A 26,862-nucleotide genomic window follows, 5' to 3' on the forward strand; every position below is an offset into this window, starting at 1 on the left:
ACAATTAAAACGTGGACACCTTCCCTTTGAAATCAGAGCATCGGCTCTCAGATTGCTCAGGGACAGTTATTCTTCCCCATGTCTGAGGACCGGCTCCTGCGCCTCTCTCCTTTCCCTCCCAGCCTCGTTATCTTTTGTTCTTGCAAGCCGGGACGTTTACCTCGCCTGGGAAACTGGCTCTGAATAATAAACCCGAAGAATTTCTATATTAAAACGTGACTCCTGCTCTGTGCCCCGTCCCCGATACAAGGCTGCGGGGCTGTTTTCCTTCGGAATTGCCAGGAATGCTAAACGCCCCGGCTGCCAGAGTAAATTGTACTCGGAGCTACGGGCGCAGCTCCTTGGGCTGCCCTTTCACCCCTTCGCTTTGTATGGTCTCTTATTAAGGAGAAAAATGTTTCAATATGTTGGAGTTTGGGGTAAAGCTGGGAAAGGGAGAAACGGAGCCGAGTAGGGAAGGGTCCCCCCAATGCCTTTGATCACCCTTAGAAGGGATGCCTAAAAATGCGGGTCTGCTCGCAGATCTTCCTCCCTCCCACCAGAGAAAATCGACTGGCGCGACTCGCCCGAGTTGATGCATAGAGAGCAGAGAAGGTGCCTTGTTCCTGGTTTGGTTTGGTTTGCGAGACAATAAGACCGTGTGGATTGGCAGAGAGAATCAAAGTGTCCCAAGTTTTGTGTGTGTGTGTCTGCATGTTGGGAGAGGTGTACGGGTGTGTGTGTGTGTTGGGAAAGGTGTTGGGGTGTAGGGGTGTGTGTGTGTCTGCATGTTGGGAGAGGTGTAGGGGGGTGTCTTTGGTTTGCCATATTTTCGGACCCGTTTCAGTGGGAAATAGGCGTCCTGTTGGCAAGGTAGGAGCCAGGCGTGTATTTATATCAGCCACGGCACGACTATTTAAAAACGGATATTTGAAACTTCCTCGCTTAAAAGGGGGGCATAAAGTAGTCCTTGAGCTCCACTCAGCGTTCCGTTTTGGCTTGACTCCTCGACAGCCTTTTCTTTTTAAAATATGTGGATTTAAAAAAAAAAGTTCCTTAAAGTTGCTGGCAGGACAGGGGAGGGCTCGGGGAAGGGAGGCTGTGACAGAGGCGAGGATGTCACATTAGGCTGATTAATCAGAGGCAGCAGCTGAAATATTGATAAGGGGAAAACGGAAATCAAATTAAAAGTTGCGGCGGGGAGGGAGGGGGGACAGGAGCGAGAGGAAGAAAAGCTCTGGCTGGAGCGGAGCGCATTTCAGAAACCCCCTGAGGATATGCCTGGGCTGATGCAGACTGGCTGGATGGGCTGGAACACTTTAACTTTAGGGCTCCTCCGGATCCTGCACGTTTAAACTCTCCCCGCAGCACCGCCGCAGCGGGGTTCCAGGACAGCGCTGGTGGGGATTTTATTTCTTGGTCTCACCCTGGATATTTACAAACTGCTCTTCCACGGGTTGAGGGGAAAAGGGTCCAAAAGGTGAGTCCTTGGGGAAGACACGAGCGCAGTTGTGGACACCACCAGACCCTTTTGGACGTGCCTGGGAGAAGCTACGGGGCAACATCCCGAGTTGCCGTCTGAGAGTGACTCCGAATATGTAGCTGTGTTTATTTATGTGAACATGCCTAATTATGCACGGGGAGCAAATGAGGAGGCTGATGCACAGAGAGAGATAAAAGGGGGTGGGGGAAATTGAGTGCGAGATATCCCTGACCCCAGCAAACGTAATGCCCAAGGAATACTAACCTTGTCCTTCAACTCCTAGGAGGGTCGGAGGAGGGGTAGTTCTCCTCCTTGTTGCAAGTCCACAGGCAAACGAAACTGGAATGTGTTCGGGAGAAAGGACAGGGAAATAAATGGTGCTTCTCAGAAACACCTTGTCCACCCGATTCTAGACTCGGTTGCCCTTTTCTGCCAGCTGGACGCGGAACAAATGACTGAAAATCAATAAAAGGGGGGTCACGTGGAGACACAGGACAATTTATTTGCTAGAGTGGGGGTTCTTTTTAAATCAACAGATGTTTTCCAGCAGTCCTACCGCGAAGGCTGTGTGGGCACAAAGGGGGTCGGTGGACCGTGGCTGGAGGGACAATTAGAGGGGCATGCATTGGCATCTAAAATTGCAACTTGACCATATCAGGGAGCAAACCCAGCGGAGTATCATAAGCTCTAGTGCGCGTCTATCTATAGTTGCGCGTGTAAAACACCTACTACAGTAAACTACAGAGCGTTATAACTCTGATCTTTCCTTAACAACCTCACAAAGGGATTTACTGGCCATTTGTAGCAAAACCTACTCGTACACAGGTTGGATATTGCCATGTAACCTTGATCTACATGTTTTTCATCCAAATTCTGAGCAAAAAAATCTGCCTCAGATACATTTTCCTCGGGAAAACGCGAGCCTCATAATAGCAACAAACACAATGTAAGTGGAAGGTAAAAGGGGACATTTGCTTCTTTTAAATGTAGGCTTATCATAGTGGGCATTTTTAGCACTGCTTCCAGGGATCTAAAAGTTTCCTACAATCTAGGAAAAGTGTGTGTGTGTGGATAGATATTTTACTTTGATTACAGATTTCAGTTTATCGCTGAAGTTTGTTGTTCTCCTGAGTGGAAACTCGACTTTTTTCAGCCATCACATTTCACGATTTTTCCATTGTTAATCCCTGAATTGTGCAGTCCTGGCTTTAGAAAAACTGTTCGTGATAATATCATTATGTCACCAACCTGAAACTTCAGAGAAAGACAGATAGTAGAAGCTCTAAAGTACAGCTAAATTTGACAATATTACAGCACCATCACAAAAAGGAAAATTGCAATTAACAACCTTGTGCTTTTCGTTGCCATGTATGACGTTTCCCCTGTTCACTGCTTTTTAAAATTATCATTATTGTTTTGCACTAAAACTTTTTTGCAAACTATTATTTGTGGGGAAGGTTTCTATACATTGGGAGCATTAATGGCCCGCAGTGGTTCTAATGAGTAATGAAATACAACTGCATTTCATTCATTTAACCAAGGGAAACGCTTAAGTTCAAGTCAAAAGGGTTAACTAGTCTCAACATGAAAACATGGGTATGTCTGCTAGCTTTTAATTGCTGATTAAGAAATTCACTTAATCAAATGTCAAACTCCCCCTCTTCCCAGTCAAAACTGGAGAGGGTTCTTTTTTGTAAAGCTTGTAGTTAAAAGGTAGATAGTCAATCTTGGTTATTATTTTAAACTTCATCGTTTGGGGAGAAGTTTTCCTCTTTACCTTCTTTAAAAAGGGGAAAGATTCAAATACGCGATTAAAAATTGTATTTGCTTATTACTGGTTTTAATTTTTCAAAACAAAGCTCTTGTTTGTTTTCTATTTTTCATCTTTATTTTTTCCCCTTAATTTCAGGTCAATTTTAGGACCTTTTAAAAATATCTATTAATCAAATAAGGATGTTTCAGACAGTACCAGACACTTCGTCTTACGTCAAGGTAAGACATGACAGCATCTTTAAACAGGTAATGTCAAAAATTACAATCTTCAAAAATTCAAGAGCATTTATGTCTGTTTTAGAGCCTGATTCAATGCTCATTGAAGTTAATAGGAAAACTCACATTGAGAACTGAGAATTGATTTAAATCCTAAATGATCATGCTTATCCATAGATTCATCTTTTGAGCTCTGTATATTATACAACAACCAATAATATATTATGGTGATCTCTTCTTTTATATCGTAAACAGTATTATGCTGGGATGTCCTGAATTACAGTATAGTAATGGATAGCTTGATGTTAACCAGCGTGATAGTGGTGATCTTCTAGCAGTATCATACCATTAAAGCTTCTTGGATTGGTTTCCAATTTTCTGCTTTCCTGGCTCCATGTAATCTTGAAACAAAACTAAAGTTCATTTTAAAATGCCTTTTCCTCTCTGCTGTGCAAACCACTGAATTCCAATGTACAAACAGTGTCTAGCTGTGGAAAGTGCTAGTTCTCATCAAAATGAGTTTAAAGACAAAACAGAATTAACTAAATAATAAGCATTTATTTAAATGGATTGCTGGACCAGAGAGTGGTGTATAATATTGGAGCTTGCTTCACATTGTTGATGATGGGTTTTACTGTACCGACCTGCCCATATCATTTAGCAGGCACATAGACCTGCCTGTTAACACCAGACAATGGCTAATGCCACATATTACCAAGTCTTGCCTTCCAAATATTTGACTCTGTGTCTGATTATTAAATTAGAGAAAGCAAAGTGTGACTCTTAGCTTGTATTCTGATGGGTCATTGTTGCCTTTTTCTTTTTCCATCAACCTCAAAGTAAATCCCAAGGAAAGGGTGGCAAATTCTTGTCCTTTTATAATGCCACTGAGCACTATATTATATTTGACATCATACAGGTTTTTTTTTTCCACAACAGTTCCCAAGAATGTAAATAAACCAAGCCCGAGACATCTGGGTTACACGTTTAAGGCAAACCCCACATGCCACAGCACTTAAGGAAAATCTAAAACACAAGACTCTTCTCTTCCAGACTTAAGGAACAAAACTTGTTAACTTGAGTTGGGTGAATGATTTGTAATGAAAAATGTATTCTATTAATTTTGCCTCTTTTTCTCTTTGAGACTGGTCCATCAGCATTGTGATTTTTCATGTAAATAACTCTTTATTTTTAATGATTGGCTGGATAATTTCTACAAGTAATCCCTAGCGTGTAGCTTATTTTGCAATACTTTGTTGGGAGTACTCTAAATGCACGTTTTGGGGTGTGACATATGGCATTGTTTCTCTCTCCTAGTGGGTTGAGTGTAAATTCAGGGTCAGGTTTTTAAGCAAAAACTTGCATTGGAAATATTCAGCATTCTATGTTCAATGAATTTTCTACAAAGCACTTAAAACTCAATGTTTCCCAAATGCTCATGATATTCAGTGGGGTCTAGATCAGACCCTAGAACTCTAGAAACATTCCTGAAAGAGACCTTAAAAAAGTAGCAGTTATCAACAGAGCAAAACCGCATATGATTATTACTCCTGGAAATGCATGTGCAGTCTATGCCCAGCATTAGAGTCAACTAACCTAGTCTTTTAGAAGCTTCAGAGGGCAGCCGAGTTAGTCTGTTACAGAAAATACCAACAAATGGTCTGGTAACACTTTATAGACTAACAAAATATGTAGATGGTATCATGAGCTATCGTGGGTACAGTCCACTTCTTCAGATGACCGTTAGTCTATAAAGCGCTGCCAGACCATTTGTTGTTTTCTTAGTCTTTTAGAGCATGGATAGGCAGGAAATAAATCGGGCGCATGTTCTGGTCCCAATGAAAAAGCAAACCCACTTTGTTATCCTATATCAATATATCCTGGCAGGTTTGCCTTTTGTGGTAAGACATGATCAAATAGCTGAAGCCTGCTCAATGAGGATGAAGGCCTAAATTGTTAACATTCATATGGCACGGAACTGGTCAACACAGAACTGCATCAAATTAGCTGTGATGTTAGGTGGGCTGTACTCAGGCCAAGCTCCCATTGTGCTCAGTGGGTGTTTTTCCTGGGGGAGAACTTTCCAACTGGTCCTATGTGCCTCGTCTCAGTTGTACGGAGATAAACAGTTCACGGGGTGTTGAACTCATGCTGCAACACTCCATCATCTGCCATTTATTTTGGGGCAGGGACTCTGTCTCCTGGGATTTGTCTGTAAAGCATCATACACACTGATGTCATTGGGAGAATAGTTTGTTTCCATCCTTAAAACATCCACAGGGTTTTGAGTGAAGTTTCTTAAGAGCCTGATCCAGGGCCAATTGGAGTCAATGAGACAGGGGTGTTGTAATTATGTACGCCCATGTTTAATTGTATTCAGGAGTAGTTCCACTGAGGTCAATGGGGCTGCTCACATGATTAAAGTTAAGAACATGCTGAAGTGTTTGTGAAATCAGGGCCTTAATCATTAAATATAAAACAGATAGGGTGAAATTCTGGCCTTGCTGAAGCCTATGACAAAACTCCCGTTTACTTCTATGATATAGAATAGGTGCCTTGTAGAAAACATTCACCTGCAGGGGAGACAGCTTGGCCTAGTTGCTAGAGCACTGTGTTGGCTTCAGGGGACCGTGTTCTTTTTCTGGCTCGGTCACTGCTCTCCTAGGCTGGCTCAAGCAAGTCACTTTAGCTGTCCGTGGTTTGGTTTTCCCAGCTTGAAAATGGAGACGATGGTATGGGGCACTTTGAGATCTACTGATGACAAGCGCCGGGAGCTGGGTGTTGCTATTGGACAGTGAGCTATTGTTTGCTGCTCTCCCAAAGAGCCTTTTGAGGGCTGGGCTGGGGCTATGAAGAGGTTCTGAGTTCTGATGCCACTGGACATTTTGTGCAATGGTTGGGAGACTCATTTTAATAAATGGGCTGAATCCCAGTTGATCACTGGGGCTACTTGTCTGGAGAAGAAAAGCAGGACTGGATTTTTTATAAAGCTCCTTGACTAACAGCGGGTCCAGCATTAAGTCAAGACTGTATCCCTTAGCTGATGATGTTAAATGTCAAAGCTGGAGCACCTCTGGCATGAATGAGAAGGGGCTGCTGGCAGTGTGGTCTCAGAAAGGACCCTACGGCTCTGGAGTTTGTTCTCCCCACCCCCTTTGGTCCAAATTACCCTAAACCTCACCTTGTCCCTTGAGCATTTGAAATGTGGTTGGGGGGAAGCATGGTAAGGCTGGGGAATTGTTGGATGAGGAAAGACAGCTGAGTTTTTAAGTTGCCTGGCTCACTAAGGAAGGGTTATATTGAATCAAACGGCTGCTTTTCAGATATGTCTATTATGATCCATTTCAAATAGCATCAACAACACCTAGTGCACCTGGCTGGATTTTCCCCCCTAATTCGCATATATCGAGTACATAAACGTAACAATTGCAGATATTTGTGTAATCTGAATTTATGGCTATTTGTATCTGAGCATGTGAATAAACCGTCCTGGTGTGCCTCCACATGACCAAGTGATAAACAAGCACAGTGATTATAAACTAATGATAGGTCCCCGTTGTTTTCTTGGACATAATTCTATGAATGTGCATATACATATCTATCCCTTATGCCATTACTGGTCTTGCTGAACTACAAATCCTGAATAATCGACAGCGTACAGCAGAGCGTGCTAATCTCATCGGAACATAAGCACTCGACTTTAGAGAATGAAACGTGTAACGTCAATTGGAAAATTAAATTTAAAGAGAGAGCACTGGAATGAGAACTGAGGCTTAACTGTTTGGGCATGGAAAGTATTAAGGCTATAAGCAAAGCAATATGACCTCTGAATACTGATCCCCCCCCCCCATTCTTACCACTGCTGTCTGGTTTTGCTGAACGATGGTGGCATTTACTCCCCTTTGGCTCTGTCTGTGCTCATCTTATGGGTTTGCAGAAGCAGTGCACGAATAGCTTTTGATTGCCATATTCTGTAGCCCCTCTCCCCCGCCCTCACTAAAGGATCCAAGCCACCATGTCTCCTCTCCCTCAAAAGCAAAGCCTAAAGTTGATTGGGTCACGCAGAATCACACAGGTGGTCAACACGCCCTGCAAAACTGGAGATAACTGCAGTTGGGAGGCACAGAGACGGGGCCTCGTCCGCAGCTCCCACTCACCAGTGCTGCCTATATAGGCTGGATGCTGGAATCATGGGGCAACGTACTATGTCAGACCAGATGAGCACTATGTTCCCTTTTGGGGACCATTGACGAGAGTTGGGGTGATAGGAACCGTTTCCCCCTTCTCATCTCCCTTCAAATTCTGATGTTTCAAAATTGCTGCAGAAATGTTGCGTCTTCACTCTAGGCCCCCTTTCAACATTTTATAGGGCTTGTGTTTCCACATTTAAATGGTGAGTGCCACATTGTGGAGTATTTTCCTGCTCTTTTCAAGACATAGAGGAAATAGCCACATGCCCAGGATTAATATTAATGCTTATTTCACATCTAGCACTTTTTCTCAGTCGATCTCAAAGCACATAGCAATCTTTTAATATATTTATCCTCACAATATGCATGGGAAGAAGGAAGTACAGTTATCCTCATTTTACTGATAGGAAACGGAGGCACAGGGGAACTAAATGACTTGCCCAAGGTCACACAGGAAATATGTGGCAAAGCAAGGAATTGACCCTCCCCCGTCAGCCTAAGCCAGTGCTCTAACCACATGCACTTTAGATTGTTGTCAGCAAAACTCTTTGGTCTTCTGATATTTGGTAATACTCTTGTGTTTCAACTGGTCACAGCAAACTGCTCTCTGACCTATCACTAATGGCACCTGATGCAGACCCCTAACACTGTCACATTTCTGACCAGTCCATACCTTGCTGTCCAAGAAGTAGCTTCTATAATATCTTTTTGAGCCTTTTGTTACAAAATAGTCAAGTTCCATTTGCAAGCAATAAGCTCTGGTGTTACCTTGGAAAGCATTTTAAGCTCTCCCCAGCTCTGTTCAGGGCACAGTGATGAAATTTGAACAAAGCCACAGTGCATATTCCACTGTGGACATTTGCACACAAAAAGGGGCTCTGATTTTTAAGCAACCCAGAAAAGGGAATTCACTCCAGTCTGCATAAGCTGGGGAGGAAAGAGCCATAGTTTAAGTGCAGGAGTTCCAGCTTTTAAAAAAAGATTTTCATACAGCCATAATGTTTGTGGTGTCATACAAAGAAGCATATTCATAGAAGCAAAATAGTCTGGATGGATGGAAACAATATTTGGTTTGTTCTAGGTTTCACTCTGCCTGGAGGGTTTACAAGAAACCCAAAGAGAGAATTTTTGATGGCCAAAACACTGACATTTTAATTGGAGAGGAAAATATTAAAGCTATTGACAAACACTGACATTGACATGTTATCATTTCCTGCTCCACCATAGTAGCCAAATACTATTGCTGGGGCAGCCTGCAGACAAGTAATCATTTACAAACTTTTGCAAAAGGAAACTTTCTGGGGAAATCATGCCAACCTAACCTAGTAAGGGAAAATATTGTAGTGAGCGAATGCGTTGTTAAAAAAATCTAGGTGTCGTAACTGACAATGGAATGTTTCCTACAGGTGTTCAGTGAGAAGAATGCTGGAAATACAATGACTTAGTTCTAAAGAGTATGCTGAAATTTCTCTAATAGAGACCTTTAGTTGCAGGGAGAGGAAAAATGCAAAGATTTCGGAGACTGAAGTATTTCCATCCATGCAGCACTGTTCCCACTCATCCCGCTTTATTCTTTGTTGCGTGGCTTTTTAAAACGACTGGTTTCCAGCAGAAGTTGTGGGTTTGCCACAACAGCAGAAGTTGTGGGTTTGCGACATCCAGAAGGATCGGAGCAGGTATCCTCTAGAAAAGCTGGACATTGCAAAAGATTTGTAGGCACATGGGTATGTTGGAGCTGCGATTAAATCGTCCCAGTCGAGCGCATGACCATGGGAGCTGGAAAGGAACTTCTGGGTCCTCCACATACTATTCATTAACACAAGTGCCTACCAAATCTTTTTTTTTTAATGCTCCTATCTTGAGACTGCACCGTGGCTAGGTGCTTTACACTTTAACGGGGGCTTGATGCATGTGCTGAAGGATTTAATTCCTGCTTGCGCCTAATTTTTATTTGCGGGCATTACAAAAATACTTCCCTTTGCCCTCTGCGCCATTCCCGCGAATCTTGCCTTGTCCTTCGACCCTGCAAAATGTGAAAGTTGGCGACAAAGAATGTCCATTGTTTCTTCCGCGCTTTCGCTTAAAGCCTTAAAGGTATGAGCTGAATTTAAACAAGGGGAGAATTTGAAACATTGTTTATCCTGGAAGCGTAGTGTATTGAGCCTCCTTTAAAATAAAACAGGCTGTCGGGCTCAGGGGACAAGCTTTTATATTCAAAGACTCCTGCTTTTCCAGACACCGGGATCCAAAGAACCAGCCCCCTTCCCTGTAAGTCACTACCTCGTCTAACCTTTTAAAGGGGGGGGGACCCCTCTTTCTCAATATATATTTTGCTTTCCAGCCCCTTCTGTATCTTTCCACTACTGTGTTTAAAAAAGTGGATGCCAAGAGGGGGAAAATGCTTTAAATCTTGTCTCCAAATCTCCAAATATCTGAAGTCTGAGGAACAAATTCAAAGCAGGCACGGACGCCCGAAGAGAAGTTAGAGAGAAATATTCTGTTCCATTCAAGCGCATCAAGGGTCTCGCTGAAGTCTTGTTTGGCTAAGGTCAGACGAGACTGGGTTCTCCAATAAAAATAAATCTCAAATTAATTATGGCCTCAAGCGAGGGGCCAGGCTTTTGGAGCTGGTGCGCTGCAGTCTGTGTTTTTGGCCTTCGGTATTTGCTTTTGTCGTGCTTAACTTTTCAATAATTGTGGAGAGGTTGGGTTGGCGGGGCTTCCTGGGACAGGGATCTTACATAAAACCATCCAGGACAGTGTAACCTACCTTGCTGCACACTTGTGTTGTAGCTTCAAAGCTACCTGTGTCTTCTCCGCGCAAAACACTGGATGCGAGGGAAGGGTGTATTAGCATCACACACCTTTTGGGGGGGACTTGTGTTTCCAAAACAAAAAAAAGCCTTTCGTACTGAGCAAGAGAGCTGGGTCTTGGGACCCGATCCTGCACCCCAGGCCTCTGTTGCATGGGTGGAAATCTGAAGGAATTCCAAAGTATCGGTTTTGACCCTCCTGGCAGAAAGAGGAATTTTGGCCCGTGGGTTCGATTGGGGCTCGGGCTATAGGCTTGGCTTTCCTTCCTTGCTTTCTAAGAGAGCGTGGATCTTAACAACACCGTCTTTTAATTCTGCAGTGAAGTTTGTGCCACACCGCAACACAGCCCTGAAACTCCCAATGAAGTCGTGGGACTTTTCCCGCTAGCTAGAACTGCATAAGGACAATCTCCCCACCCCCTTTTTTTCCTACACCCCCCCCCCCCCTCCCTCCGCTAATGCAAATCTAGAAATTATTTTCATGAAGGGGAACTTTTGAAAGCAATTTGTGGGAAACGGGACACTTTCTAGTTGCAGGGTCACAGGGGGGCTGGCTGACCTTTCAAAGTCACTCTCTCAAAATTTTGCCTCCTTAACCAGAACACAAGGTGATGCTGTCTGGTCCCAACAAGCAGCAAGGAGATTCATGCACGTTAATGCCCTACATACACACATTCAACTCCCACCGCTCTCCGGCCCCACTATGTCGCGATAGCTGTTCCGCCTTTGAAGAAAAAGTAGATTGAAAAGAAATGTACAAAAGTTTGAAGTGGTGGCCAAAATATTTCTGCTTGAACCAAAGAGAAAAACACGCATTTGCGTGGTTTTCCCCATGAGAAAGACTAACACTGGACTCCAGCGAATAATTAACTCCTTTGTTGCTGGATGTTTTAGGCTAAATATCATGGGCCAAAATTCCCCTCTGGAATACCCCCATTGGTTTCAGAAAGGTTACACCCACCTCCTGAGGCTGAACTCTGTGTGATTCAATTAAAGGATAAAGGGGGAGGGGGAAAATGCCAATGGTTTAACCTGCCTCAATGCCAACATTTGAAATTGATGAACGTAAAAATTATTGTAGGTTCCAAGATCAAATAATGTCCCATTTGTCAATAACTGAATTAAATGGATCATAATTATTTTCTTTCTCTAATGAGGCAGCAAAAAGTCGAGCATCAGACTAAAAGTTGCATAGACCTGCCAGAATTGCTCGCAAGCATTTCATTTTGACATAACTTTTACATTTATCTGAGCCATGTTTGTTAGTCTAGAAAGAGCTACTAGACTATTTGTTGTTTTTTAAGTTTATCCTGTACAGACTAACTCGGCTAACCCCTGAAGCATTAATATATTAAACGTTAAGGATATCGTATCCTTTATTATTTTATGTCTTGTCTGGGATTTCTTGCTCCCTGCACCGCTTCTATGAAACTGTTAAATCTTAGTCAGTGCACACCAAGTAGGGATGATTCAGAGTTTGGCAAACCACATATATGAATGTCCCAGCCTTTTTCAAACGTTAGAGTTAACTGGGGGGAGTAAGAGAAAGACAGGAAGCAAAACTTCTTTTGTTACATTATTTTGGGAAAATAATGGTGTTTTCAACTTGTCTGTTTTAATGTTTTACAAGTTCACTTATTTTGTCTCTTGGGATTTTCACACAACTTTTTTTAGCCCAAACAGAAGGAGGAGAAGGAGTGAATGACAAAACAGTGTCTATAAATTATAGATCCGATCTATCAGGCAGCTTAAATATGCTTCAATTCGACTCATTTTCTTAGTGACAAAGAAAATAGCTATGGTATCATATTTCATTTATTTAGCAGTTAAATACAGAGGTATTGAGAACCGAAAACATCTCTGAAGTGTGTGTGTTACAGAGAGAGAGGTTACTTTTTATAGTCTTATAATTATGGAAAAATTGGGATCCAACGTGATTTTGCGAGCGTCTGCGTTTATTTTCTCTATCTTGCCCTTTTGGAGAGGGTGCTATGATCAGGAACCACTGCTTGTAAATTTCAAGGTAGTTTTGAATACAATTTGTAGATTTCAGATTCTTTTTTAATGCAGTTGTTCAGAATCATTCTGCCTCTCCAGTCGTTAGCCTATCAAAGAGAAGAGTCCATATTCCAATTTAAAGACCCAAACGCCTTTTGCTTGGTCTTTGGGTGACATTGGCTCTTTCTATCGCCCTTCTCTCTCTCTCTTTGGGGTATACATTCTCTGTCTGACCTTACCTCCACCGTTCCTGGTTGGAGGGTGGTATTAATGTTGCCCAGAGAGGAAATAATTTGGGCTTTGGAAGGATGCGTTTCATTCCTCTCTTTAACCTCTTGCTTTTTCTGGAGCTAGCGCCTCCCATGTGGTGGTGCTGAAGGGGAAGTGGGGGGAAAAGAGGTTTTGGTGTTTTACTTGAGGAGGGAGGAGAGAAGAGAATGAAAAGGGGGCTGAGGGAAGCAAGGGGTTAACCGTGATTTCTTTTAATTGAACTCCAGTTCTTGTGGCCCTAGGCACAGGGGGACCTGACCTCGCTAGCAGTATCCAGATGTGCTGCTCTCAGGGGACACTCCTGCAGACCCCTGGATTGTAAAGCAGACGGGGGGGGGGTAGGACGGGAGAGGGAAGGCGGCCGGTCGCTCCCCTCTCTAACCCCCCTCCCCCTCCCGGCTGGAGACTGCCACAGTCGCTGCAAACAGCAAACCAAAAATCTCCAGTCCACAGTCACTGCCTCTGCACTGAAAATTGCAGCTGAATTGATGAGGCTAATGTATGTGTGTGTGAGGGGGGGGGGCGGGGATGGAGGGAGGGGCAAGAGGGGTCTGCAGCTTTCTCCGCTGCCTGCTGTTGCTCTTGGAGAAATAAAAGGGCTAATAAGGAGCCTCTGCTGCTAGGAACACTGGGGTCATTTGATTCTTTCGGGGGGCGCAAATTAATGTGGACAGAGCTGTGATTCTCCCCACCCCCCCGCGATTGGATTATAAATCCGGGGGGAAGAAAAGCCTGGACCCAACTGGATAAGGTAACCGGCTCCAGAAAGGGACTGCGGGGTCGCAGGGGCTCACACGAGTGGCCTCCCTTGAAATGTCTTTCTTGGCTTCCAGCTCCCAGCCCGGCTCCCTTGGCCTTTGGGAGTTTCCGCAGCGATGCAGAAGCGGGGGCTAAAAAGATGCCCCAGATGTTGGCTGATGTGTCGTGTTGCTAACACGGGTCGGGGCGTTTGTTTGGGGAGGAGGTTGGCGGGCGCGTTTCGCCCCCTTCGCTTGGCGAGTTTTGAGCGCTCTTCGGACGCGTTTGGTCTCGTGGGGTTGGCTTGTCTTTTCCGGCGTCTCTTTGGGTGCTCTCCTGCAGAAGAGGAACTCGGTGGCCTTTCCTTTAGGAGCCGTGCTCACTCTCTCTGGCTGGGATGAGAGGCTGGATCTCTTGTCATCGACTTTGCAGTTCGAGGAAGGTCTCCCCCGTCCTCCCTTCCACGAAAGTAGCAGCAAAGTTGTCACCGCCGGGAGGCAGAGGGGGACTTTGATTTCCAATCCAGTCAGTAAACTACTGATCAGTGGCCGGAGATAGCTGTGCAAGCAGATGAAAGCCTTTAGCAATGGCACTGATAGTGGCCCCGGGATTATACGAGGGATCAGACCCCGAGGTTCAATCAGCATGTCGAATATTGATACTGATGGGGAGAAAAGGAGATTAGACAGACAGTCGAATAATCGAATCTCCCTTCTTCTCATGCATCATTTTAAATGTTTGCTTTTCCTTTTTACAAAAAATAAAGCACTGGACGTACTACAATCTTTTATAGGACTTTTTTTATTGAGTGAGAAAGCAACAGGGGAAAAAGTTTTCTAAAAATAATGTTCCTTTGAAAACGACACGGAACTCCTAGTTCTCTCGCTTGGAAAGTCAGCAAAAAATGTAAGAAAGCACTTGACATGCTTACATGTCATGGAGTTGCCTGCCCTGAATTATACGCCCCCCTCTCTTGTGGTAGTAGCTAGCCCCAAATGTAGTATTCCTCCCTTCTCCCAAACTCACTGGGGTGCTTGCCGGAGGAAGGACTGGAGGACGGGGGCAGGAGCCGGTGCTAAATAGACCATTACATCGTTAATCTTTTCCTGTGTGCCCCAGACAGCATTATATTTACGGTCTCCTCCCCCCCCCCCCCTTTAATTTTGCCTGTGACTGGAAAAAGCATTAATAAAAAAATCTGTGGGAAGAGATGGAAATTCAGTGACTCAGGCTGCTTGGCTTCAGCCAAAAACAAAAAAAAAAAACAAAAAAAAACCCACTCTACCAAGTCCATGTTCACATCGACTTTCTGATGACACAGTGCGTGGTAGCGCAGCCTATTGCTGCGACGCGGCTCTCCGCTGGGCTCGCCAAGCGGAGCGAGCCCGAAGAAACCGCTATTGTTCTGCCCCGCTCTTATCTGCGCGGCGCAAATATCCTGGATGTACACGCACCGCTCTGTTTGAACCCAGAAGGCAGGACCCAGCGGAGAGACAGAAGGTTTCCTCCTCAAGTGACTTCACTTCCCAAAATTAGCAGAAAAAAAGTTTCATCCGGTTAACTGTCTCTTTAGCGCTCCGCTGCACCCAGCAAAAGTTAAAAGAGCGAGCGAGAGAGCGCGAAGGAAAAGTAAAATCTTGGGGGGTGGGGTCAGAAAGCGCGAGGATCAGCACTTCAGGGGGCTGCGGGGCCAGGCTAAACCGGGTCAATGTGTGGAATATCGCTGGACTCGGCTGGAGATTATTCTAGATGGACGGAACTATTAAAGTAAGAGGGATCTGGCGGGATCTGGCGGGGGCGGCCGTGGGGAGGAGACAGCCCCCACTCCAGGTGGGGGAGGGCCGCGCTTTGGAGCGGGGTGTGTTTGGGGGAGGGAGGGGGGAAGCTGGATCTTGTCCAAACTCCGATCCCAAGGAGAGTGGCCCGATTCGCCTCCTCCCGCCACCCTCCCCCTGTCACGCTTCCCTTTTCTTCCCCTTCCTGGGGCTGCGGGAGGTGGCGTTCGCCAGGGCTCTGGCCGGCCAGTGCGCAGCGTGCGCGCCGGGGCCAGGCGCGGAGGCAGAGCGGGGTGTGTGTAGGTGGCTGAGGGTGTCTCTGGCGTGCGAGCTGTTCATTTCAAGGCGGGGATATGCGGGCTCCTGGCTGGGGCGGCGGGGGCGGAAGATCCCTCTTCAGGGAAAGCCCGGGGTGCGTGGCTGGCTGGCGATGTGGCTCAGGCCGGCTGTCTCGGGAAGGGGTCCCGATCCCTGCTGGACCTGCCCGGCGTGAAAGGCGAGCGCTCCCGCCCTCCAGAAGCAATGCCAGCTTCTCCTCGCGCGCCTCGCCCGGGTTTTCGCCCCCCTTGCGCTGAACTTTGGATGCAGAGGAGCGCAGCGGGGGCTCATCTTATTTTCAGCGCAAACTAAAAGCGCCTGGGGCTGACGCAGGGGAGCTGCCTCCAGGCTCGCCCCAGAGGTGTGCCCCTCGCAGGGTCAGGGACTCCGATGCCTTCCCCCTTGCCATGTCTGCTTGGAAGGCAGCGCTGCTAAGGTGGCCGGTTGCCCGTTTTCCAGGCGTTATTTCCGAGTGGAGGAGTATAACAGGAGTTGCGCCCCAGCTCCTCCCGCTCGCGGCCATAAGACCACCCCAAAACTCGCCATGTGGTTTCCTATATTCACCCTCCCCAGCGCCCAGGCCTCCTCCCTTGTGAGACAGGGTCGGGCCCGAAAGGATCGGGCCCTCCCAGAGCCGCCGCCATGCGCACAGAGTTTCATCCTCGCCCGCTGCCCAGCTGTGCTGCAAAGGGACTGGGGCAGGTTTGTGACCCGCTCGGGGCGGGTTGATTTAGTTCTTTGGTTCGCTCTGTCGCCTCCGCGCAGCTGCCGCAGCCCCGTCCTGGAGCGAGAGCCGCTGGGGGGGTGTGTGTGGGGCGGGGGGGAGGTTGGAGGATTTCGAAAGATGCCTGTCGCCTGGGTGGGGTGTTGCGCTCTGAGGCCTGAGTTTTTCTTTTTGCTGATCTGGGGGAAAAAGAAGTTGCAAACGGGCAGGAAGTGAAACTTCTCCATGAGGCTGCAGATTGGAGCAAGTGCAAAGTTTGGTGTGGGGGGAGGCGATTTCTTTCTGAGCTTCGCAGCCCCCAATATACTCCAAAACCTCCCCCAGCCACCTGTGCCCCAACTACTGTTTCTCTGCATATGAATGCCAGGGCCAGCCTACAGGGCAGCAACCTGTGCCCCACACCACAAGGGGGCCTTAATGGCTCAGGCTCCTGCCTCAGCCCCAGGTAGCAGGGCTCAGGGCCACTCAGCCCTATAAAGTGGGGCTTCATCTTTCTGCCTTGGGCCCCAGCCAGTCTAATGGCGGCTCTGCTCGGTGGGCCCTCTGAAACTGCCTGGTGGCCTTCCAGTGGGCCCCGGAACCCCTAGCTGAGAACTACTGCCCTAAAAGAAGGAAAGGCTGGAGGTGGCAAAGCAAGGGACAGGGATGAAAGGGAGTAGGGAGGGAAGGAGGAATGCTGGGGGGCAGAGGGAGAGGACAGAGGGGCAGGAGCAGTCCAATTCTTTTCTCCTCACTCTCACAGAGACAACAGCCCCAAGCAATTGCCCCCACCCCCTGGTTACCTGGGCATCTCATCACATCCCCGGTGAGGCGGAAAGGTGTTGTTTTTATTCCCAGTCTGCAGCAGTGATACACACCGCGACTTGCTCAAGTCACACTGGCAACCCACATGTGTTTGTAGGTCTTGGGCTCTGCTCTTACCACTGGTCCATCCTATTCCCTAGTTCAGGGCCTGCTATTATAACCAATGACTTAGTTCCTTCCAGTCTGATACCCTGATTACAGAAGCCCCAGTGTTAGAACTAAGAGACTAGGATTCAAGAGTTCTGCTGTACTCCAGCATCTGGTCCAATGACTTTAATAATGTGTGTAAGGTGTCTGTGTGTGTGGGTAGGGGGGGTGTTTTCTTAAATTTTTGTCTCTTCAAAACCCCAATCCATTATTGGGGGGACAAGCCTAATGTATCCCACATTCTCCTGGGAATCATATTCGTGTCTAACTCTGGAAAGGATTTTGAAGAGGCTGATAGGAAAGATGATATCCAGAATATCACGATGTCTTGTACTGAGCAGGCAGTCAAACATGCCAGGGGATGAAGTCGTGTAAATCTTTTATCTTAATTGACTTCAGTTGTGTTTGCGGTCTGTAAATGGCCATGGTAGAAGATGGCTGGGAGAAAATGAATTGTGTGTACTCTCTCAAACTCATTCCAAACAATTAAACCGATTTTAATTCACACCTTTCGTTATTTCGACACTCATTTAGGTGTGCACAGGCTTATTCTGGATTAAGAGAACCCTAATTAGATTTATCTGAAGGCGATTTTTTTCTCCCCTTACATTAAATAAAAATATGAACATGCCTCTTCTGATATGAGTCCCATACAAACTTCCCCCAAAAGAACTAAAGGTATGGATTAAAACCAAATTCACTTCTAGTTAGTGTGTAGACACGACATAAATGTGTTCTTCTGTCATGCACAGAGGTGTATGTGCAGCTGGCAAAGGCCTGTTGTTACGAAAAAGCACAGTTGGATGACTATCACTCCCTTGTTGCAAAAAGTCAATTTGCCCCAGTGAGGCAGACATAGGAAAGGCACACCATTGAATAGGCGTCCAGGGAAAAGCCCACATCACTCAAACAGGCAACAGCAACTGCTCACCCCTCTCTCTTCCTACAGGCATGTGTGCAGCTCGTGTTGGTGCCTCTGCAGCCACGGGTGTGGTGGGGTTTCTATTGCAATCACTGTTTCTTGCCACTTGTAAACTGGAGGCGTCTGTTCTTACCCTGAAACCTGGCCCACAGGGCTTCAGATCAAGAATGTGTTTCTTTTTGAGCAACTTGGTATAAAAATCTGCCTGGACATTTTGAGACGCTCTGGCATGAACCTTTTCTGGCAAGACGACTTTGACTCCAAAAGAGTCAAGGCGTTAATTTGAAGGGGGGAGGTGGGAAATAGCCGACACACACACCCACCTTCATCACTCAGAGTGTCTTTCTTTGTTATCATTAAAAAACAGCTTGGACTTCAAACACATGACATTTGCAACACATATGTTCTTAGACCCCTGATCCTGCAGCCCTTATTCAGGTGAAACATCTGCTTGAACTGCACTGTAGACTCTCAATGGACAATCAAAAAAAATCTCTGTTCAAAGTTATTACAGAATACTCCCAGTAGCCACTTTCTATCCCGGGATAGCCTAACACTGAGCTTGATTTTACTGGGTCACTTCCCCAAGAGACCTGAACCTGCGTGCATAGCTTGATCAATGGGTTTTTTTGCCTAAGAACTGCAGAATCATGTTTCAAACTGGTGCACTCTCCACTCCAGGGCTGTGTCTAGACTGGCCAGTTTTTCCAGAAAATCAGCCACTTTTCCGGAAAAACTTGCCAGCTGTCTACACTGGCCGCTTGAATTTCCGCAAAAGCACTGACAATCTCATGTAAGATTGTCAGTGTTCTTGCGGAAATACTATGCTGCTCTCGTTGGGGCAAAAGTCCTTTTGCGCAAAACTTTTGCGCAAAAGGGCCAGTGTAGACAGCTCAGATTTGTTTTCCGCAAAAAAGCCCCGATCGCGAAAATGGCGATCGGGTCTTTTTTGCAGAAAAGCGCGTCTAGATTGGCATGGATGCTTTTCCGCAAAAAGTACTTTTGCGGAAAAGCGTCCGTGCCAATCTAGACGCTCTGTTCCGAAAATGCTTTTTTGGAAACTTTTCTGTTAAAAGCATTTCCGGAAAATCATGCCAGTCTAGACGTAACCCAGGTATTTAAACAAGGCTTTTGCTTCTGCTATCATGGAAGCCAAAGGACATTTTTCTCAGTGACTTTAAGTGGAACGGGCCTGGGCCCCAGATAATTTGCACCTAACATGTTCAGATTAGAAAAGTGGCCACTGAGTATGTCCATTAATAAACTTTTGGGAAGGCTGGTGGTGGCCATTGTAGTACGGGTGAGATTCCCATTGTAGTACGGGTGTGTTGGCCTCTCCACCCACCCTGTGCAGTAGGGAGGTGAGACGCTATGACAGTCACGCTACATGGAGGAGGAGGCAGCAAAGAGGCTGACGGGGAGGAGTAGAATCAGCCTTGACAGGAAGCCAATGGTTCCATCCCCTTGCACGAGCAGCTGTAGTAACGGGCCCCTTGCGGCAGCCTGGTTTGCCTGGAATAGCAGGCTGTGCTGCAGGCTTCCTGCTTCCAAGTCCAAAGTGTGCAACCCAACTGCTTTGGCTCGGGGCAGCGGGGTTTCACCCCGAGGTGCTGCACCGCAGTGGAGTACACTCCAAGAGGAAGTGATAACAGGCACATCCTGAGGGTTTCATATTTTATTGATTTCTTTGAAATTTTCTGATACTCTTGGTATGGTGGGGGGGGGGGGGGAGGAAGAGAGAAATGTGCTTCTCACCCTCCTGTGCAACACGTGTGTGTAAGGCACAACCCAGAGGCAAGTCAGCTTAGAAGTGATTTATTATAATGTTAAGGGGACAGAACTCGAAAGGAGCAAGAGGGCGGGTTATGTTTCCTGGGGAGATTTAACATAGCAATGACAAGCTGATGAGATACTGATGTTTGTGGCAATTTGGCAGAAGCCATAATTTAATGCGCTATTATCTCCTCTTGCGAGGCTCAGGAAGGGCCTCCCCTGGATTTAAACTTGATGACCTTCTGAGGTCTCTTCCAGCTCTATGGTTCTATGACATGACTTCTCTGCAGGATCGGTCCCTGAGTGTGTAGAGTTTAATGTGATGCCCAGGAGCATCATGATACAACTTGCCACCGACAATGCGATTGGATACAGTAAAGCGGTTCTATCATTCCGAAAGGGTGACTCGTAGTGTCAAATAAAAGTCTGCCATTTGGCTCCAGCTTACGTGACCACGTAATGAAAGAGCCAATGGTCCCATCTCACACGTGCATGAGCTGGAACGTTAAAGGACTCAAGGGAGACTTAACCTTAGTTTTCCAGACATTTGTGGTGGTGTTAGACACCTAACGTTCCCATGGCATCGTGTTTGTGTGTGAGAGTGTGTGAATGTGAGTCTGTGTATGCCTTTATGAGAAGGGCTTGATTTATACATTTGGATCCACAGCTAGGTCTAAATCCAAAAATGTAGAGGGCTGTTGTGATCCTTTGTTCTGAATCATGGCTGTACATTGTGTCTCTGTGTATATATATATATGGAAAGTGGGAATATGTATGTATAACATTATCACGGATATAGACCTGATTCTGGGTGCACCCACCATGTCCTTCGAAGCCCTGATGTGTGTGCATGGATGCCGTGTGGAGGAGTTTGGTGGTTTCCTCGTGTGCAAATATTGGCTTACCCAAAACTATCAGTGCAAATGTACAAGCTGTTTTATTTTTTATTTTTTATTTTTTTGAGACTATGGCTTAAAATAGCAACATGCAAATGAACCATTTCCAGAACCAACAGAAAGTGTCATTAGATTGTGGGCCTGATTCTCTGTTCCCCTCAGCCTTGTGGCATCGTTGACTTCTGAGCCATGAAAGTGCAAAGCCCATGTACATTTTGGCAAGTGTTTCACAATCATTTGGCACACTAGTACAAACAGCCAGAGAGAGCAATGCAGCGTTTAGCATGCAGTGTTCACAATATCAGTGCTTTTAAAATGATGGTGCAATGACAGCCTATTTTTTCTCTTCCCCTCTTCCCCCATGGCCACATAATTACCGATGTGCATCTGCACAGCTGGTAACAACAGTCAAAAACCTGCCTCTTGCGTGGAAGCAGCAAGGACTTCAAGTTTCAGTGGGGGAGGTCTAGGTTAGATATTAGGAAAAACTATTTCCCTAGGCGGGTGGGGAAGCACTGGAATGGGTTACCTAGGGAGGTGGTGGAATCTCTATCCCTAGAGGTTTTTAAGTCCCAGCTTGACAAAACCCTGGCTGGGATGATTGGTCCTGCTTTCATCCTGCTTTGGTCCTGCTTTGGGCAGGGGGCTGGACTCGATGACCTCCTGAGGTCTCTTCCAGCTCTAGGATTCTATGATTCTAGCCCTACAAGAATTTCCCTTCACCTCAGGCACAAGGACTTCGATTATCCCCATTATTGATTTTTGGAGGAGCATCCCCATTCTCTTCTCATTCTTTAAGTGGCCGATAGCATTGAAATCAGTGGGGATGTTGATGCCGTCATGGGATTAGGCCCATACAATATCCAATTACCTGAGACACTGTACTTGAATATACATAGGTCAACTGGGCCAAAATATTTAAATGCAAAGGTCTAAAATTAGACACCTCAGTGAATTTAATGCATTTAAATAAGCAGCTTAGTTGGTGTTGACTGACTGTCTACAGCTCCCGCTGATCTCAGCAAATGTCCAGCTCTTCTGAAAATCAGGACCTTCCTACGGCGCCTGAATGCAAGTTTACATACCTAACTTCAGGCACACAGCATAGGCATGGTCTGGCTGGGATTTGGAAAGTCAGGGAGGAAAGGGACTTTTCTGCACAACTCCCAGTGATATGAATAGGAGCGACAAGGCTCAATCCACCCTTTTTAAAATCGCTGCCTTTATCTCAGTAACGGTGTAGAACACATTGCAAATCACGTCGCAGAGAAAGGGGGAAGGAGTTTTATTTACAATGCAGTAAGGAAATAGGCCTTTGCCTTCCACATATACCAAGTGTTCTGTCTTTTCCTGCTCCATTTTTCCTGAAATTCAGTTCAGCAATCCAGCAGAACACCCCACGCTGTAGAAAACATCATGCACAACGTTAGGCTGACTGGTTTGCATACACAGGTCTTGATTCTGCAGGGAGATCTACCATCATAGACACATGTAGAGAAGTGGTACCAATCAGAGGGGAGCCCTGGAGGGGGTGGGGGTGGTTTTCGACCTTTCACACTTGCTCAAAGTTCAGTAGACCATGGAGTGGGGGGGAGGGAGTGGAAGAGGGAAAGGGGAGAGGAAGGGGAAGACGGGATATGGCCAAAGCATTTTAAGTAGTATCGTTCTAGCTGCGTGGTCAGAGCATCACTGAAATTTGACTTGGCTGTTCCCCCATCCAGATGGAGGAGTAACTGGGCCAAATGCTGTTGTGCCCTCGCACATGGGATGTTTGCTCCTGAAGAACAGAGCACAGGGGAGAGCATCAAAAAAAATCAACTCTTGAAGGCACCAGGTCTGAGTGGATAAGAGAGAGGGGAGATCCCATGGCAAAGGGAGACCTGTGTCCCTGCAGTGGAGGGGGAGCCAAGACAAGCAGGGCTGGAATGGGGTTCTCTGCCACAGGAGAGGGAATGGAATAAGAGCCCCAAGAAATATCCCGTTTAGTGCTGAGTACGTGGAGTCCAACTCACATCACTATCAGGGCTGGAAAGGAGGGTTAGATCCCCAGTCAAATCTGAAGCTGCATCTCCAGGAATCCGATCTAAATACAGTGCCCCTCGCCCCCAACCTGTCAAACATGCAGATGCAGCAAGAGTAGCGTTAGTCATTTGCTGGTTTCTCACCCAGCAAAAACTGGCCTTCTTTGCCAACACTGGTTTTGATTTGCAATGGGAAGGAGGGGAATTAGCAAAAGTACAGTATTCGAAGCTAACTGATGAGCAAAAATAAGATGCCAAGTGGAGAATGTGGGTCTGGGTGTAAGGTGTGGTGAGAGGTGGAAACGGAATTCATTTGCATTGAAAAGAGGATTGAGTCTTGTTGAAGCCAGCTTGTAGTGAATTGCTTAATATGGGTCTAAAAAGCAAGGCAAGGGTTAACAAAATGTGAACTGGTCAGTTTTTACAGCAAGTAACACAGTCGGGCTCTCTGGTCTCTTCTGAATAGCTCTTCTTGTTGTTCCATACTTGATTGACTTATAACTGCATCTGAACCCACTTCACATCAGTTCCTTTTATCAGCCCAAGTGAGACTTCCTGTGCTCCACAGTCTGGTTTCCTGATGTGTTTCCTTTTTCCTTTTAACAGAACAAAGGAAACTATAACTCCTCAGCTGCTCCTGTTCCAAATCTCCTCGGGATTTCACATAACGCTAACACTGAACATTCATTTTTTTCTCTGCCTGCACTCTGAGCAATCTTGCCGGGCATGCTAGAGCCGTCTTCATATTTAATAGTGTTTTGCAACACAGACAAGAATCACTTTGCTATCGAAATGCAGCCACCTTTGAGGTGGTGGGCAGCAGCGAGGCAGACACACCTCTATGACAACAGGGTGGGAAAGGGATATTTTGACTAAGGGGATTCTGTCCAGGAAAACCTGGTAGGCAATCAACTGTGAAGGTGTCATTTTAAAAAACACACACACAAAGTATGGCATGTAAGTCAGTTTACCAACCTTTGAAGCATGAAGTTTTCTGTTGGTATTTGAACCTGTAGCTAGATATTTTAGCCATAGCACTAATTCCTAGCTGCTGGCAGAAATGCCCCCTGAATGGCCATACGCATGCTATGTAAAACAGCATTATGGTGTGCACATGCTTTGACCGACAATGCCTCTATCCCAGGGGCTGGCAATAATTTTCACAGGGCGATTACTTAATGAATTTTGGTACATGGTCCCAGGCTGGCTCCACCCCAAAAGAGGAGGGGCCTGGAGCAGGAGCAGGGCTGGGGGCTCGTCTCCCCACAGAGTTGTGTGGTTCCTGGTTGTACTGCTACCGTGCTGCCTGGGAGCCAGCCGGGTTGCTGCGGCTATTTAAAAGGCTCGTGGCTCCAGTCCCTGCTGGGGTAGAGCTGCCATTTAAATTTGATCCTGTTGCCTGAGCCACCACCTGGAAATTCGGTGGCATGGGCAGCAGGATATAAATAGAAAGTGGACAGAAGCAGTCTGTGGGCATTCGGAGGGGGTTGAATCTGGTCCCCTGGCTGCATCTTGCCCAGTCCTGCTCTGTCCCTACTTTTCAAACTTGCATTTTTCTCCCTCGCCTCTTATTGTTCAGTCTCCTAAATTGCTGCTATTTGTCTCTTTGGGACTATTCCAATCCTCAAAAGTGTTTAAAGATATAGTGTGTGTGACAGGTCCTTTGCAAAGTCATTTTGTACTAACGGTGATCTGCCCCTCTGTCATCTCTGGGTGAGAATTCCCTTTCTTGTGATGGCACGTCCCCTCTCTGCAGTGTATATTGCTCTACTGGTCTGCACGGGGTATTTTGTGTTTGCCAACCTCGCACATGGGATCTGGCGTGAGAGTCCTTATAATAATTCTCTGCGCATGGCGATTTGAGTCTGATGTGTGGCTATAAAGACACCCCAAATGACAGACTGCTCCTCCGCGGTTCTTACACTGAGATCAATGTGATTTTATGGATGCGCAGAGTCTATCAGGATCAGGCCCTTCACTGTGGAGAGCTGTGAGAGGAAACAGCGCAGGGATGGCAGCTTTCTGTTGCAGTATCAGCCAGCTGTGTGTGCAAGAGAGAAATAGACCCATTCAAGCAGAGAGAGGCCTTTTCAGAAGCAAGCATGGTTGTAGTCCAGGCTGCATTTAATCCAAAACACTAAAGTTCAGCAGGGCTCAGAAAAGGTCCTGGTTTCACCCTCTCTCTCATAGGGTGAACTTGGGGGCAGGAGGGTTGCTTTGGGTCCTTGCAAAAGTAACCAATCCTTTAAAAAGGGGCAGTTCAGATCCGGGGTCCTGTTAGCCAAACCACTATAACATTCAGCGGCCAGGAGAATGTGGAGCTGGATAAAAAGATTCTTGGTCTTGCCTTGTTTCTAATGTGTGGGTTTGTACTGTACGTGGTGCGTGTTTCTACATAGGAGGGTGGGGAGGAGCAATGGTAAAAATAGACTGAAACTAGAGGGAGTCATCTTGCCACACCAGCTAAGAAAGAGAGCAGTGCGGTGATCAGACCAATATAGAGGCAATGTTTTCCCCTCCTCCAAAAAAGTGTCCCAATTTTTAACACTTGTTACCTGGTGACTCAAATGAGGGACCATTGCTCCCTCAGTCAGGGTATGTCTACACTACCCCCCTAGTTCGAACTAGGGGGGTAGTGTAGACATACCCTCAGAGAGGGAGGGGTGAATAGGATTACCAGCTTCCCCACACCCCAGATCAAATCTACTCAGTGCCTGCCCATTGCAAGAACCATATGTGAACCAAACCTTTTACCAGTCTCAGAGTGTTTGGTTGAGTTTATCTCCTATTATGTTTTATTTCACAGAAAATGATAATTTTCTGTCTTTTTTAATATATTTTGGACCTCCCCAAATAATTTCACAGAGGCAGGCTAGCATTTCTATTACATTCTGTGTATTTTTAATATATTCTCTGCAGCGCCGTATTCACTTCTGTGGAACCTATTGGTTGCATTGATCCTTCTACCCACACCAGTAGACTATCACAGGGAAATATCATCTAGTAGGTTTTAAGACAATCCTCCACTGTAGGATTAATGGTAGAAGCCCATGGAGGTTTCCCCAATCCTTCATCACCCTGTAGCACAACAGTGAAAGGACAATTTCCCATTAGGTCAATGAAAAATCACGTGGCCAGAAATGAGCGCAAGACAAGCACAGTGCTGGAAAGCCCCTTGATTTCTGTCTGTAACAGGGTCCTGACAGACTGAGACTCCTCTGGAGTAGTGAAATGGTACAAGTCTCGCATGTGCCTGGCAGGGATGCTAGGAATCTAGCAGGAGCTCCGTGTATTATTGTGCATCAGAGTGCTACAGACTTAGACCGCCGCCGGGAGAAGGGCTAGCATAGGTCAGGCCAGTCGAGGGACCCTGACCTGCTCCCACTGAAGTCACTGAGAAAGTTCATGCATGTCATCCTGTGCTCACTGGTCTCTCTGGGAATGTCTACGCTGCGGGCTGAAGTCGAGTTAAGATACGCAACTGTAGCCATGTTCATCGCGTAGCTGAAGTCAAAGTCCCTTAACTCGGCTTTTGGCGCTGTCCACGCAGCAGGAAGTCGAAGGAGGAGCACTCTTCCTTCCACTTCCCTTACTCCTCGTGAAATGAGGGCTACAGAAGTCGGAGTCAGAATCCCATTATTTTGAAATTATTTCGAAAAAACAGGCTTGCTGTGTAGATGCGTGCTGTTATTTCGAACTAAGTGTGCAGTGTAGACCTAGCCACAAAGTTAAGCAGGTGGTTAAGGGCTTTGCTGGATCAGGGCCAGAGTGCTCGGCTTTTCATAGGAACGTGGCTCAACTACCACCAGACAGGATCCACGAAGGTGCTTACGTCCTGTTTTAGAAACCATCGGGAGTCACAAAATAACCACTTGGCTGCTGCCGAACCTTCTAGGGCCCTAAACTCCCGTGGCACCTATGTTTTTTTATTTTCCTCTGCATATAGTCACTGCAGTCCAAACGCTTGTCTCCTATGTGAGCATGTGCACTGCTGCCTCATGATCAGTGTCTGGCCATCTATC

At 46.4% G+C, this 26,862-nt stretch overlaps 1 protein-coding gene across 4 annotated transcripts in view; it reads left to right on the forward strand.

The window, feature by feature from the left end:
- Positions 1 to 1,190: 1,190 nt before the first annotated feature.
- The window catches only part of FLI1 (Fli-1 proto-oncogene, ETS transcription factor), a 128,130-nt gene continuing 102,458 nt past the window's right edge, over positions 1,191 to 26,862 (forward strand). Inside the window, exons 1-2 of one of the 4 annotated variants that reach the window (XM_014572257.3) lie at positions 1,191 to 1,459; positions 3,372 to 3,481. In XM_014572257.3, the coding sequence (XP_014427743.1) occupies positions 3,416 to 3,481 (66 nt within the window). In that variant the 5' untranslated portion in view covers positions 1,191 to 1,459; positions 3,372 to 3,415. Of the gene's footprint in view, positions 1,460 to 3,371; positions 3,482 to 13,295; positions 13,474 to 14,730; positions 15,228 to 26,862 lie in introns of those variants that run through there. The other 3 variants (XM_014572258.3, XM_014572266.3, XM_014572261.3) reach the window with 3 other exon arrangements.

Source organism: Pelodiscus sinensis, chromosome 26 (genome assembly GCF_049634645.1).
Source record: "Pelodiscus sinensis isolate JC-2024 chromosome 26, ASM4963464v1, whole genome shotgun sequence".
Taxonomy (NCBI): Eukaryota; Metazoa; Chordata; order Testudines; family Trionychidae; genus Pelodiscus; species Pelodiscus sinensis.